Genomic DNA, 15224 nt, shown 5'->3' with positions numbered 1-15224 from the left:
CTTTCTCTGATGGACCTGGCTCATGAAGCAAGGGCCATGTCAGCCCCAAAGGGGACATTTATCACAGTCTACGTATGAGCTATCAGCAGTTAGAAAAAGTGTTATTGAAACCCTCCATCATTAATACAGAGCAATGGACGTGGGAAAGGAATTCAATGTTATAAGTGTGGTAAAACATCAAGTGAAGGTAGGCCTTTGAGGTGCACTCTCCTGCTCAAGGTTTTCATCTTTTGGCAAGAGGGGGAAAGTTCCTTATGTTAACTTCTACTTACAGAAGTAGATCCTGTGCCAGGAAACCAATGATAATTTTCTTCCTGATCAGGATAGCAGCTGCCATTAGTGAATAGCTACTCTGTTCTTGTGCTTAGCACCCTGTTGTTGTTCAGTTGCTCAGTTGTGTCAACTCTTTGCGACCTCATGGACTGCAGTATGCCAGGCCTCCCTGTCCTTCAAAGAGAGATGTTTCCCTTAATCTTCACAACACTAGAAGTTAGGTGGATTATCCCCTTTTGCAGGTGATGAAGCTGTGGCTCAGAGAGGTTAAGCCGATGTTCAGGTTATGTACCAAGCAAATACCAAGCCTGGATGTGACTCCACAGTCTGTGCCCTGTACCTGCTCTGCTCTGTGGTGCCAGTTAACATGGGATGACGGTTTTGACTTGTGCACTGGAATATGAAATAGTGTTGGATTCATTACTGGCTCATTGCACACACTGATCAGAGGACCTGCTGTTCTCTGACCTTCAGCTTCAGTACCAGGGAAGCAAGAGTGAAATAAGATGCAGCCTTCCAGCTATCTCTCACAAGTGACTTGGGTCATGGATTTTGGAAATTGTTCTTACAGAGAACTCAGTCCTCTGGATTCTCTCTCTGAGAGTGACTGAAATGATGGAATTTGTTGTGGCCACTGTGCTGCTGGCCGTTGGTTCTGCAACTTCTATGCCTGGGTTTGACCACATGGTTTTCTGGTGTGTCAGATGGGAGTCAGGTTGAATGACACTGAGGATATCAATAAGATGCTAGAGATCCCTGAGAGGCTGTAGCAAGATTGTTTGCTCATCTGTCTAGAAATTAGCCTCAGCCTTTGTGATTCCATCTTGGGATCTGCCTGGATTCTTGGGAGGAATGAAACTTGAGTTTCTTTTTCTAATCTGTCAGTTGTATGAATATTACAACTTTTTAAAAGTCATCAGTTATTCACATGGTAGCAATTGGTTTTGCAACTAGACTACTTTTTTTTTTAAATGAGATTTGAATTTTTTTTGGTTGCAAATCTGACTTTTAAACAAAAGCCTTATTGCTAAAAATTTTTCCCAACTTCAAATATACATTTATTTGTGAAACCATATTGCATATACCACCTATTCCCTCCATGGTAAATGGAGAAGAAAACAATTAAGAAACCTACTTAGTTTTTACTGGTGCACCTGTGGCCTTTTCCAGACTAGGACCTTGGAGACTTGGGTTTCTCATTTCTTAACTGAAGAGTTTGGGCCATCAGCGGTCCCTAGTTGGTCTGGGAAGGCTACATAAAAATCACCCAGGGAGCTTATTAAAATAGAAGTTGTAATGCTCCAGACCTAGGAGATCCTAATTAGAGAAGTCTGGGATAGTATCTAAAAGTCTGTAATGTATAAAAATTCCCCATATAATTCTCCTGTGCAGCTCTATTTGGGAACCACTGGGTTAGAAGGTCTAGAACAGAATGGGGTTGAGAAGAACCTTCTGATATGTTTGAAGATTTAGATAATAGTTATGTGCCTGGAGTAGGTTCCAGATGGGCAAACTAGTGCAGTTATGATGCAGAGGAAGATTGGAGCCAGACACTGGAAGAGCTTTAACCGGCTGAAGGAGTGTGTTGTGTGCCCAGGCCTTAGGGACCCATCGAGGGGCTTTGAAAAAATATGTTTTGATGAGAAGGTGGTTTGCAAGATGAGTTCCTCAATGGTATGCAGGATGGATTGGACCAGGGGAAAAACCAAAGGCTGGGAAAAGACCCACTGAAGTTTCTGCAGTGGCCCAGGTGAGGGGATGTGATGAGCAACTGGTCTCAGATGGGCACCATGGGGCCTTTGTGAGCTCATCTGCAACTGGAACCTGAGTTATTTTGTTTTAAGCTACTTTAAGAAAAAAAATCCATAATTTATCCATGTTCTGTTAATCTGTTTTAACTACCATAAGGAATGATTTTTATTGTGTTTGTGTCCAGGAGGTTTTAAAGGAGCCCAGTAAATAAATTCATGCAGAGAAGTAGTTGGCAGCAGCAGTAACAGCTGCTACTGCAGAGAAAGAGGGAGGCAGGAAGGGAGCCCCTTTCTTGCCTGCAGCAATGTCCTCACCCTCCCTTACACTCTTGGCCAGAACGAGAAGGGGATGGATGTATGTTTGGCTTGAATGGTGTTTGCCTTTCAAATCAGGTGTAATGGTTCTCCTTGTTCCTCTAAAACCCAGTCTGTAGGTCAGTGTTTCCCCAAGTGTGTTACACAGGACATTAGTTTTGCTGGGTGGTAATGTGAATTATATGAGAATAAGGAGTTGAAGCCAGATAAGTCTGGGGAACTGCTGGGTTAAACAAAGACAGTGGCTTCCTTTACCTCACAGGAGTTCAAAGCATGTGGTATGCTGTGTGTTCTCTGGATTTCTAAGAGGGAGAGAGACTGTGCAGTGTTTCCTGACCTTATGTGTAGGATCTTTTCCCCTCCAGGTCAGGGACTGGCAAACTGTGACCCACACACCAAATCTATCCTGCCACCTGTTCTGTAAATAAAGTTTATTGGGACACAGCCACACCCGTTCCTTGTATTTTCTATACCTGGTTGTGCACTCAGCAGCAGAGTTGCAGGTTGGCAGCAGAGACCTGGAGACCCAGAGACCGAATGACCTGGACAACTGAAAATATTTACTATTGGCTCTTTACAGAAAAAGTTTGCTAATCTTTCCTCTAAGAAATTCGTGGAACTGGTGTTACCTTGGAACCTGGATCGGATGGGTGATTCTAGCACTGCTTTGTGATGAATCTGCTTAGTTTTTTTTCAGCTATTGTCTGGCCATGTTTCTTTGCTGTTACTTTAAACTGTTTCCTCTCACAACCATTTGCCCATTGTCTAAGATGGAAGCCAGGATTCCGTGTGTCACTGTTCTTTCCTTTCACTTCCCACACTCCACCAATCTCCAAGGAGGTATCCGGTCTCCAGTCCAAAGAGCTCTCAAAGCTGTCTATCTCCACTCTCACCAGACTGGTTTGAATGACCATTGTCTTTTGTCTTGTTTTCTTCTTTAGCCTTCTAACTGAGTTCCCTCCCCCCATTATGGGTCTCTTCCAATCTGTTTCACTCAGCAGATTCAGAATAATCCTTCTAAAACACCAAATCTTGTCAGATTACTTCCCTACCTAAAATCCCTTGTTGACCTCTGTGATACCCAGGATAAGTTTAAGTCCTCAACATGGATGTACCAACCAAGGTGTCAGGAAAACAGAAACCACTCTAGGTATTTCACACTGGAAGAGATTTCATGCATAGAATTAGGTACTTACAAAAAGAATTAGATGTGCCAGAGGAGTGAAGGTGGGTGAAGGCCAATACTATCAGGTTTACCACAATTTTTAGGAAGCGTAGCTATTCTAAGAACTGAAGGAAACAGCTAGAAATGCTCAGGCTGTCTGCAGCACCAGAGTCATGATTTGCAGGGAAATGCTTGAGTCCATGGCAAGATACTCTTGACTCCTGAAGCCTATGCTTTTCTGCCCATCACTGTCAGAGGAGTAGTAATATGGCTTGTTTTTTCTTATTTCTTTGATTTCATGTGAGTGACCCTCAGTGGCTGCAAGGAACTGTGTTGAAAGGAGATTGTATAAATGCAGTTTCCAGGCTCTGATCCCCTGCAGTGCTCAGAAGAGCTTAGTGATGGGGAATGGCGCTGAGTGGCTGATAAAACAAGCCAGGATGACAATCCATAAGACCACGTGTCATCTACTCCACTGTCCTTCTCCAGCTTCAACTTTCCCATTTTTCTCCACTGTTCACACTTGTTCCACTCTACTAGACCCCAAGTCCCAGACATACTGGAATGTTTTTTAAGAGACCTAAAATAATGAACATTTATATCTCAAAGTTTCTATGAGTTCAAGATTCAGGAGAAACTAATCTGGGTGATTCTGGCGCAGGGTCCCTCATTAGGCCATAGTCAAGATGTCAGCTGTGACAGAAGTCATCTGGAAGGCTTGACAGGGCCTGAAGGATTCACTTCTAAGATGGCACATTCATATGGCTGTTGGCAAGAGGCCTCACTTCCTTCTTATGTGGGCCTCTCCACAAGGCTGTCTGAGTGCTTCAGGACATGGCAGCTGGCTTCTCCCAGAAAAGTTTATTCAAGAGAGAGCCCAAGGAGAAACATACTAGAATGCTTTAACTCCCCTCTTCCAGGAGCACATTGCCTGGTGTCTCAGGTCAGGTTGCCTAAAAGTAGAGCTCGAGATGAGGATTCTTGGAAAGTGGCACATCAGATGTATAAAATAATTATCTGTCTAATTGAATAAGTGAATGATCCCTTCTTCTGGTGGAGAATCCAAATGCTTAGCCTCCCTGGGCCTATATCCCTTTCTGGGGAGCCAGCTGAGCAGAGCCCATGTTGTCCCATCAAGGCTCCTCAGTAGTTCTCAACATCCTAAGTGGTAGTACCTTCCAAGTCCATGTGACCTGTCCAAGTTTTTTTTTTTGTTGCAAAAGTAGAATGAAAATATATTTTTCTTTTTTCTTAATATATAAATTTTATTGAAGTATAGTTGACTTACAGTGTTTCAGATGCACAGCAAGATGATTCAGTTATACATAGACACATATATTATTTTTGAGATTATATTCCATTATAGGTTATTATAAGATATTGACTATAGTTCCCATTATACAATAAGCCTTTGTTGATTGTTGCATATCTATTATTTTAAATTGGAAATCTAGCATTCTATTCATACTGTCAAACAAGTAGAATCAGAATGTCGTAAAATTTTTAGTTGGACAAAAATTCACGTTTTCTAAAGCTTTTCTACTACACTTGATAAAAGCTTGAGAAAGAACATCAAAAAACGAAGAGATGGATAAATTGGAAAACATAAACTGAATGAAATGAGAGCAGCAAATATGAAATAGAAAAAGTGAAACAAACTAGATAAAAGTGAAAGATCATCATATAGTCCAGTTGTTTTTAAACATAGCTGCTGATTCGAAACATATCTGGAGCTTGGAGGAAAAAAGTGATACTTGGGCATTTGTGTTTTTCAAAAAGTTCCAAGATAATTCTGATATACATCTGAATTTTAAAAAGTGATTACAGATTTTTCTATTAAATGGTGGTTTTGGTGATATAGAATTCTGTTATTTTTTCTGTTGACCAATCATGGTGTAATGGTATTAAGTCAGTAATAGCTACATAATCATAATAGTAAAAGATGTTTATCAGTTTTCACAATTAATAGCCAGGTAAAAAATAAGAGATAATTATAATTACAAGCCATAATGGGAACATGGTTAACCTAAACAATATAAAATAATTACACACAATTTTGGGGGTCAATGGAGTGATGTTGTAAGTGAAAGTGCATGCATGTACATGTTTTCATCCACCCAGCCAATCTATGTCTTTTGGTTGGTGCATTTATATGTAATCCATTTACATATAAGGTAATTATGAATATATGATCCTATTGACATTTTATTTTTTAAAAAATTTAAATTTATTTATTTTAATTGGAGGCTAATTACTTTACAATATTGTATTGGTTTTGCCATACATCAGCATGAATCCACCACAGGTGTACATGTATTCCCCATCCTGAACCCCCCTCCCACTTCCTTCCCCATACCATCTCTCTGGGTCATCCCAGTGCACCAGCCCCAAGCATCCTGTATCTGGGTTTATTTTGTGTAGGTCTTTTCCTTGTCTTGTGTGTCCTGCCTAGAGACGTTCATTTAGCATTTGTTGTAAAGCTGGTTTGATAGTGCTGAATTCTCTTAACTTTTGCTTGTCTGGAAAGCTTTTGATTTCTCCATCAAATCTGAAGGAGAGTCTTGCTGAGTAGTGTTTTCTTGGTTGTAGGTTCTTCCCTTTCATCACTTTAAATATATCATGCCATTCCCTTCTGGCTTGCAGAATTTCTGTTGAGCAATCAGCTGATAACCTTATAGGAGTTCCCTTGTATGTTATTAGTATTTGTCAGTTTTCCCTTGTTGCTTTTAATATTTTATCTTTAGCTTTAATTTTCATCATTTTGATTACTATGTGTCTCAGTGTGTTCCTCCTTGGGTTTATCCTGCCTGGGACTCTCTGTGCTTCCTGGACTTGGTTGACTTTTCCCATGTTAGGAAAGTTTTCAGCTGTCATGTCTTCAAATATTTTCTCAAGTCCTCTCTCTCTCTCTTCTCCTTCTGGGACCCCTATTATGTGAATGTTGGTACATTTAATGTTGTCCCAGAGGTCTCTTAGGCTGTCTTCATTTCTTTGCATCCTTTTTTCCATATTCTGTTTTGGGGCAGTGATTTCCACCATTCTGTCTTCCAGCTCACTTATCTGTTCTTCTGCCTCAGTTATCCTGCTATTGATTCCTTCTAGTGTATTGTCCATCATTTTTTGTTCTTTAGTTCTTATAGGTCTTGGTTAACATTTCTTGCATCTTCTCCATTCTGTTTCTTAGATCCTGGATCATCTTTACTATCATTATTCTGAATTCTTTTTTCTGAAAGGTTGCTTATCTCCCCTTCATTTAGTTGTTTTTCTGGGGTTTTATATTATCCCTTCATCTGGGACGTAACTCTCTGCTTTTTCATCTTGATTAACTTTCTGTAATGTTGTTTTGGTTTTACCTGCTGTGGGATTGTGGTTCTTCTTGCTTTTTCTGTCTGCCCTCTGGTGGATGAACCTAAGAGGCTTCTGTAAGCTTCTTGATGGGAGGGATCAGTGCAGTTCAGTCATTCAGTCTTATCTGACTCTTTGCAACTCCATGGACTGCATCACTCCAGGCTTCCCTGTCCATCACCAACTCCCGGAGCTTACTCAAACTCATGTCCATCAAGTTGGCGATGCCGTCCAACCATCTCATCCTCTGTCATCCCCTTCTCCTTCTGTCTTCAATCTTTCCCATCAGCACGGTCTTTTCTAGTGAGTCAGCTCTTTGAATCAGGTGGCCAAAGTATTGGAGCTTCAGCATCAGTCCTTCCAATGAATATTCAGGACTGATTTCCTTTAGGATTGACTGGTTTAATATCCTTGTAGTTCAAGGGACTCTCAAGAGTCTTCTCCAACACCACACTTCAAAAGCATCAATTCTTTGGTTTCTTTATGGTCCAACTCTCACATCCATACATGACTGCTGGAAAAACCATATTTTTGACTAGATGGACCTTTGTTGGCAAAGTAATGTCTCTGCTTTTTAATATGCTGTCTAGGTTGGTCATAGCTTTTCTTCCAAGGAGCAAGCGTCTTTTAATTTCATGTCTGCACTCACCATCTGAAGTGATTTTGGAGCCCAAGAAAATAAAGTCTGTCACTGTTTCCATTGTTTCTCCATCTGTTTGCCATGAAGTGATGGTATCAGATGCCATGATTTTAGTATTTTGAATGTTGAGTTTTAAGCCAGCTTTTTCACTCTCCTCTTTCACTTTCATCAAGAGACTCTGTTCAGGGCCATTCTAGTTGGCCGCATCTGGCCGTTCACCCAGCTTGCAGCTGGAATGTCACCTTTGCCTGAGTCTTGATCACCCACAAGGCCAGCTGTTCCTATAGGCTCCACATGTCCTTGGCAGAGTCCTTATTCCCCTGAAGCCTGTTTGCCCACTCATTTCTCTTCCTTTCCACTAGACTTCAAGCTCCTCATTGGCAAGGTCTAGGGCTTATTCATCCTTGAACACTGGTTCTAGTACACGCCCTGCTTGTCATGGCTGTTGGATAAATATTTCTTGAGTGAATAACACTCAGGCCCAAGAGTGCTGGAAGCTATATAGCATAGTGGTCACAGCCCAGTTTTGGGACCTGAAGCCTGGCTTCACACTCTGCTATTTGTATGATCTTGGGTGAATTCCTTGCCTTCTAGATCCTCAATTTCCCCTCTGCTTCCTAGGGCTGTGATGATGAATGCAATAATCAATGCAAAACACCCAGAGCAACATGTGACACATAGCAAGGTTTTGGTGGTTCATAGTATATATTTATTAATAACAGTAACAGCAATGGTAATAATACAGTTAACCTTCATCGAAAGGAGAAAGCAGTAAGAAAAACTTGGAACTAGAAATCAGGCATGTTGAGTGCCTGCATCATGGGTTTTGAAGAGGCAGGGAATGGGAGTGCATTGGGTACCAAGGATCCAGGGCAAGCAGTGGAAGTGTAGGAGCAGATGGGCTTACTCTGGGAAAGAGTCAACAGTGATGGGAAAATGGAGCAGGAGAACCCCAAACCCCATATCTGAGGGATAAGAGGAGCCATAACAGGAAGAGAGAATGATTCCAAGTAGGACGCTGTGGCTCATCAGATGCTAGGGACAGGAGCTTTACAAATGGAGACAAGAGTGCCAAGCTGGACATTGGTCTCTGAAGACTAGAGGCAGCTGGGATGTGCTGGGGGCAGTTGGCAGGAGAGGTGGAGAGGAGTAGGGTCAGAGGAAGGAAGAAGCGAGCCACCACTAGAGCTTGGAGAAGGCCCAGTTAGCGATGAAGTGGGTGTGCTCAGGCCACAGCTTGTGTGCTGCAGTGTGTTTCTCTGATGCAGATTAGCTTGTGAGTTTATAGAGGACTAATAATGTGGAGGTCATATTGGTTCACATGTTAACATTTTGCATCACTGGCTAATAGCTGCTGAAAACCAAGGACTCTAGCAGTGCCAAATGTAGCAAGCCTGGGAGATAGGGAGCTGCACAGGGTGTCCCTGCTCCCTGGGCTCTGCCACCGGGCTGTGTGGCCCCACTATCTTGCAGGCCTTTGGGGCCATTCCTCCCCAGTCTTTGTGTTTTTATTCACAGACTCCATATCCCTCAGCAGCCAGAATCCTGTTTTCTCCCTCCATTATGCTTACCCTTCTCCTTTTTTTTTTAAAGGTAAACAGTCATATCTACTAGTGTTTCTTTATCAGAAATTGAATATAAAAAATGTCAGTGCTTTTTATTATAATTACTGTTTTTCTTAGTGCTTGAGTTGAAATTGTAGTTTCTTTCCCCTACTTTTCCACTATGCCTTGTTATTTTTAGTTTGCACTTTCAGAGCATTAGTTTTTAGCAATACATACATCCAATTATAGAAGACATTCCTCTTACTCCTTTTCCTAAGATTGAACAGTTCTGGGAGGAGAGATGGGAGGGAATAGCAGGGTCTAGAGAAAGTTTTCTCAAGGATTGCCAGACTTGACCATCCTTGGCTGTCTCCCCTTAGTAACTATTTTCCTAAGCTCTCTTTACTACATATTTAGGTGGTTATGTTTTTGCTTTTTTTTTTTTCCTTTCTGTGATGTTTTGCTACAGTCTGAACAAGCATCTGAGGCCGAGGTACATCCCCAGTTGAACAGGGCCCCCTCTCAAGCTGCAGAAAGTAGTCCAACAAAGAAGGTAAGGCCAGCATGAAGGCATTACTGTGATGGCCTTGTGACCCCTCCCCTAGGCTGCTTGCCTCTATTAACCCATAGACTGTTTTAAAGTTTTCATGCCCTGACATGAATGTTTATGATCCAGATTTCCTTGAATCTGGGTTCTTTGTGAAGATTAGGGTCCTGATGATTCCTGGGCTCCACCTTGATGTCTCTGACAGTTTGTACTTCCATCTTCAACCTCTAATCTAAATATGATAGCCTTGCTTTTGGCAGGACCAAGAGGAGCAATGGGGAGGGCCCTTAGCAGAGCCCTGCACCCTACTAAACCTTGAGGAGTGCCTGGGGGCCTGGGTGATCTCCCCTTTCTAGTCTTTGTGCCACAGTTTACCCTTGCCCACTGTGTCACCGAGTCCCAGTGCATTTGCTCACTCACTCACCGTGCTCTCCATTCAGCTTCTCCCCTCCTCTCTTCTGCCCCATTTTCTCAGGCCCTCCTCCCATCACAGAGCGTGTGCCTATGCTTGGGAGGACAGATGGGGTAGGGCCTCCAAGAAAGCAAGCCAGCGGCCTCCTTCCAGAAGACACAGTGGCTCACCAGCTTGGCTTGATGTAGAAGCTGGGGGTAGGAGAAGGAGGAGTTTGTGATGAAGACCTCTATAAACTTTAAAACTTAGAACTTATTTAGAACATATTCCCCAAAGCCCCAAAGTAAGGCAAGAGAGAATTTTGTCTTTGGTAAGGAAAGGCCTCCTGATGTGAGATGCACACAGCATTTAAAAAAGAAAGGAGAGGAGGTAAAGAGGGCACCTGATTCCTGTGTCCTTCTAGGTAACAAAAAGGTAATAGGCTGCAAACATGGAAAAAAAAAAAGAAGAAGGAAAGGCCCCTGGAATCTGATGGTCCCTCCAGGTCTTGCCAAGCCACAAATCAGCCACATGTCCTTGGATGTGGAGTTTGAATAGAGTGCATGAGTGACCGTGGGGACAGGCCAGAAGGAACATAAGGGCATTGACAAGATGAGTGGCATTTACTTGTTTAACTTTTTTTTTTTTAATCTGCAGGAGATAGCATATTCTCAGCCCCCATCAAAGCCCATCCGTAGGAAATTCCGACCTGAAAATCAAGCTACAGAAAATCAAGAGCCTTCTACCACTGTAGGTGGGCCAGCTTCTGTAGCAACTGTGAAACCCCATCCAGCAGTCCAAAAGTAAGTAGAACAGATAAATGAGCACATGGTCAGAACTGTCTTTTTTAAAATTTTTATTTATTTATTTATTTTTATTTTACTTTACAATACTGTATGGGTTTTGCCATACATTGACATGAATCCACCACGAGTGTACATGAGTTCCCAATCCTGAACCCCCCTCCCACCTCTCTCCCCATATCATCTCTCTGGGTCATCCCAGTGCACCAGCCCCAAGCATCCTGTATCCTGAATTGAACCTAGACTGGCGATTCATTCCTTACATGATAGTATACATGTTTCAATGCCATTCTCCCAGTCATCCCACCCTCTCCCTCTCCCACAGAGTCTAAAAGTCTGTTCTGTACATCTATGTCTCTTTTACTGTCTCACATACAGGGTTATCATTACCATCTTTCTAAATTCCATATATATGTGTTAGTATACTGTATTGGTCCCAAGAACTAAATAGACATTTCTCCAAAGAAGACATACGGATGGCTAACAAACACATGAAAAGATGCTCAACATCTCTCATTATCAGAGAAATGCAAATCAAGACCACAATGAGGTACCATTTCACACCAGTCAGAGTGGCTGTGATCCAAAAGTCTACAAGCAATAAATGCTGGAGAGGGTGTGGAGAAAAGGGAACCCTCTTACACTGTTGGTGGGAATGCAAACTAGTACAGCCACTATGGAGAACAGTGTGGAGATTCCTTAAAAAACTGGAAATTGAACTGCCTTATGACCCAGCAATCCCACTGCTGGGCATACACACCGAGGAAACCAGAATTGAAAGAGACACGTGTGCCCCAATGTTCATCACAGCACAGTTTATAATAGCCAGGACATGGAAGCAACTTAGATGTCCATCAGCAGACGAATGGATAAGAAAGCTGTGGTACATATACACAATGGAGTATTACTCAGCCATTAAAAAGAATGCATTTGAATCAGTTCTAATGAGGTGGATGAAACTGGAGCCTATTATACAGAGTGAAGTAAGCCAGAAAGAAAAACACCAATATAGTATACTAACACATATATATGGAATTTAGAAAGATGGTAATGATGACCCTGTATGCGAGACAGTAAAAGAGACACAGATGAACAGAACTGTCATTTTAAATCTGCATATACATATGTAAGTGTAAACTTATGTTTACACTCAACCCCTTGGACTGGTGTGATTTTAATGGTTATAGTCTTGCCTTACTCATTTCTGTGATAGTATTACAGTCTCCCAGTCATGTAGAAAAAGGATTTCTCAGCGATAAGACAACCTCTCAAGGGGCGTGTGAATCACAGGCTGGGGTGTATTTCAGATTGGTTTGATTTCCTTCCCCTCCTCTCTCCTCTTCCTTTCCTTCCCACCCTTCTTGCTTGTTTTGGCCTGTGTTTTCCTGGGAAGAAGACAGTACTATAAATGACAGTTCCCCTCTTTACCTGTCTTATCTCATGTCCCCCTGATGCATGTGACCAGCTTCAAGACCCTTAGACCCGACTTTGAGTAGATGCAGTATGTGATTCCTTTTCATTCCCATGAAGAGATTCTGTTGTTAAGCATCTCAGCACAGAATGGTCACATGCAGAGCCTTTAAGATATCTTTCTGTAGCTGAATAGAGGGTAGGGACACCTGTGGACATGCCCAGGGACCAAAAAAACCATCGTCTGGACAAGCCATCCTTCTCCAGAAGACTTTGACTTTAAGAAGAACCATCACTTGCCTCAGTGAAATTGAGTGAGGGCAGAAATTGAGGGCAGAAACCTGCTGCTATGTGTGACTTCAAGTGAGTCTGACTAGTCACTAACACAGATGCTTGGGATTGTGTCATAACACCGCTCCTTACAGGTCTCAGGGTCTGCTGCAGAGTTTCTCCTGCTTACACTGTTAGGGGAAGAAAAGTAACAGGTTCTGTGGGTGCAGCTTGCTGATGAAGTCAATCCTCATTCTGAATCTGTGCAGCACTCTTCTTTAGGTGATAGCTTTTGTTTTGTTTTGTTTTGTTTTTCCCAAACGGACAGTTCCCTAGTGGTATTAGTGCATCAAGGAAGTATATTTTGTCCTTAATGGTCCCTGAGAGCTTTGGCCATCTTCCAGCCACCCTCCAGTCTAGAGGATGGATCTTAGAGATACAGACACGTAAACTTTCTTTGATGTTCTCCCCAACTTTTCACTGTAATCTGTACTTCACATCATTGCTGGCTATGTGACAACTGAGTGGTGGCTATGACATCCTCCAAAGTAGATGGGAGGGCCACTGGTGGAGTTCAAGCAGAAATCTTTGTCTTTTTTTTCATCTTTTTTAAAAAAGCAACCTTTTTTAGATGTGTTTCATGTAGCATCCAATTCACTCTGGTAAATGTACACTTCAGTGGTTTTTAGTATATTTATATAGTTGTACACTCATCATAACAGTCTAATTGTAGAACATTTTCATCGCCCCTAAAAAGAGATTCTGTGCCCATTAGCAGTCACTTTCCACTCCCACATCCCAGGCAACCATTGTCTGTCAATACTTTCTGTCTTTATAGATTTGCCTATTCTGGCTATTTCATTTAAATGGAATCATATAGCATATGGCCTTTTGTGACAGTCTTCTTTTACTTAGTATCGTGTTTTTAAGGTTCATCCATGTTGTATAATAAGTCAGAACTTAATTTTTTTAAACTGCTGATTAATGTTCCATTATATGGATATACCACATTTTATTTACCCATTCATCAGCTGATGGACATTTGGGTTGTTTCCACTTTGCAGCTAATAAGAATAATGATGCTGTGAATATTTATGTGCAGATTTTTGTGTGGACTGATATTTCCATTTGTCTTGAGTATTTATACCTGGGAATCAAATTGCTGGGTCATTGCTGGGTCATTTGGTAACTTTGGGCTTCCCTGGTGTCTCAGATGGTAAAGAATTTACCTGCAATGCAGGAGCTCTGGGTTCGATCCCTGCGTCGGGAAGATCCCCTAGAGAAGAAAATGGCAACTACTCCAGTATTCTTACCTGGAGAATTCCATGGACAGAGGAGCCTGGTGGGCTGCAGTCCCTGGGGTTGCAAAGAGTCAAGCATGACTGAGCAACTCATACTGGACTGGACTGATGGTAGCTTTATGTTTAACAGTTTGAGGACCTTCCATACTGTTTTCCACAGTGGCAGTGTCTATTGCATTTAACAATCCTACCAGTAAAGTATGAGGGTTCCAGATTTTCCTCTTCCTTACCAACACTTGTTATTTGATTTTTAGGGTTTTTATCATAGCCATCTTAGTGGGTGTGAAATGGTGTCTCATGGTTTTGATTTTTATTTTCTTAATGAACAGTGATGTTGAGCATCTTTACATGTGCTTATTGGCCATGTGTATAACTTCTTTGGGAAAATGTCTGCTTATATTTTTTGCCCATTTATCCTTGGATTACTTATCATTTTATTTTTGAATTATGAGGTCTTTATATACTCTGGATATAAATCCCTTGTCATATATATGATTTGCAAATATTTTCCCCTGTTCTGTGCATTGTCTTTTTCCTTTCATAATGACGCTATTTGAAGCACAATATTTTTAAGTTTGATCAAGTTTAATTTATCTAATGTTTTTCTTTTGTCCCTTGTGCTTTTGCTTTCATATCTAAGAAACCATTGCCCATATCAAGTTCATGATTAGGTCCTGTGTTTGCATCTACAAGCTTTATAGTTTTAGCTCTTATATTGACCCCTATGGTCTATTTTGAATTCATTTTTCTGTACAGTGTGATGAAGGGGTCCAGCTTCATTCTTTTGCATATGGATTTCCAGTTGTTCCAGCAGCATTTGTTGAAAAGTGGCGTTTGTTTTATCTGCTTGTTCAGTCACCATCCCTCACCATGATATTCTTTCACTAGTTAGGTGAGCTCACAGGGTCAGGGTGAGAGAGGCTAGCACCCACCAGCAACACAAATAGTGCTATAAATGTCATGTATCTAAACTTTGCCATAAGGGAACTGTATAAGACTTATTTCAGGTCCCAGACCAGTTCATTTGAGAGTGATAAGGAGCAACTTAACACTCATAATTTTCTAAGACCTGGAGAGAGGACAGCCAGACACATAATGGTTAGTCTGTATAGCCCTTTATTGGTTAGGGTTCTGGGAGAGAATTAAGCTCTGATGCCCTTAAACATCTATGGTATGTAGTAAGTTAATCTCTCTCTAGTGCATTTAGAGTGGTTGTTATTATATACCATCTTTGGGAACATTGAGAAAAGAGTCAAAGCAAGTTGCAAAATGGTCATCAGCTTTTGGGGAAATTAACATTAGAACTGACCTATTAATAAGAAACAAATTCTGCTTCAGATACCATCATTGTCTACTCCATATAGGAGAGAGGAACTAATAAAATATTCTCTCCAAGTGAGCTGCTGAGTCCAGGTTAGAAGTAATAAACAGCTCTTAGATTGTGTAGTCATTAATGAACTGCCTATAAG

The 15224-nt window shown here is 41.5% G+C and overlaps 1 protein-coding gene across 2 annotated transcripts in view; it reads left to right on the top strand.

Moving 5' to 3' along the window:
- The window catches only part of REPS2 (RALBP1 associated Eps domain containing 2), a 251685-nt gene that overhangs the window by 209400 nt on the left and 27061 nt on the right, over window positions 1–15224 (top strand). For both annotated transcript variants that reach the window (XM_040266555.1, XM_040266554.1), the window contains exons 15-16: window positions 9503–9586; window positions 10629–10774. In XM_040266555.1, coding sequence (XP_040122489.1) covers window positions 9503–9586; window positions 10629–10774 — 230 coding nt within the window. The remainder of the gene's footprint in view (window positions 1–9502; window positions 9587–10628; window positions 10775–15224) is intronic.

Source organism: Oryx dammah, unplaced genomic scaffold, assembly GCF_014754425.2.
Source record: "Oryx dammah isolate SB20612 unplaced genomic scaffold, SCBI_Odam_1.1 HiC_scaffold_23, whole genome shotgun sequence".
Lineage (NCBI taxonomy): Eukaryota > Metazoa > Chordata > Mammalia > Artiodactyla > Bovidae > Oryx > Oryx dammah.
This window is presented reverse-complemented; position numbering and strand designations above follow the sequence as displayed.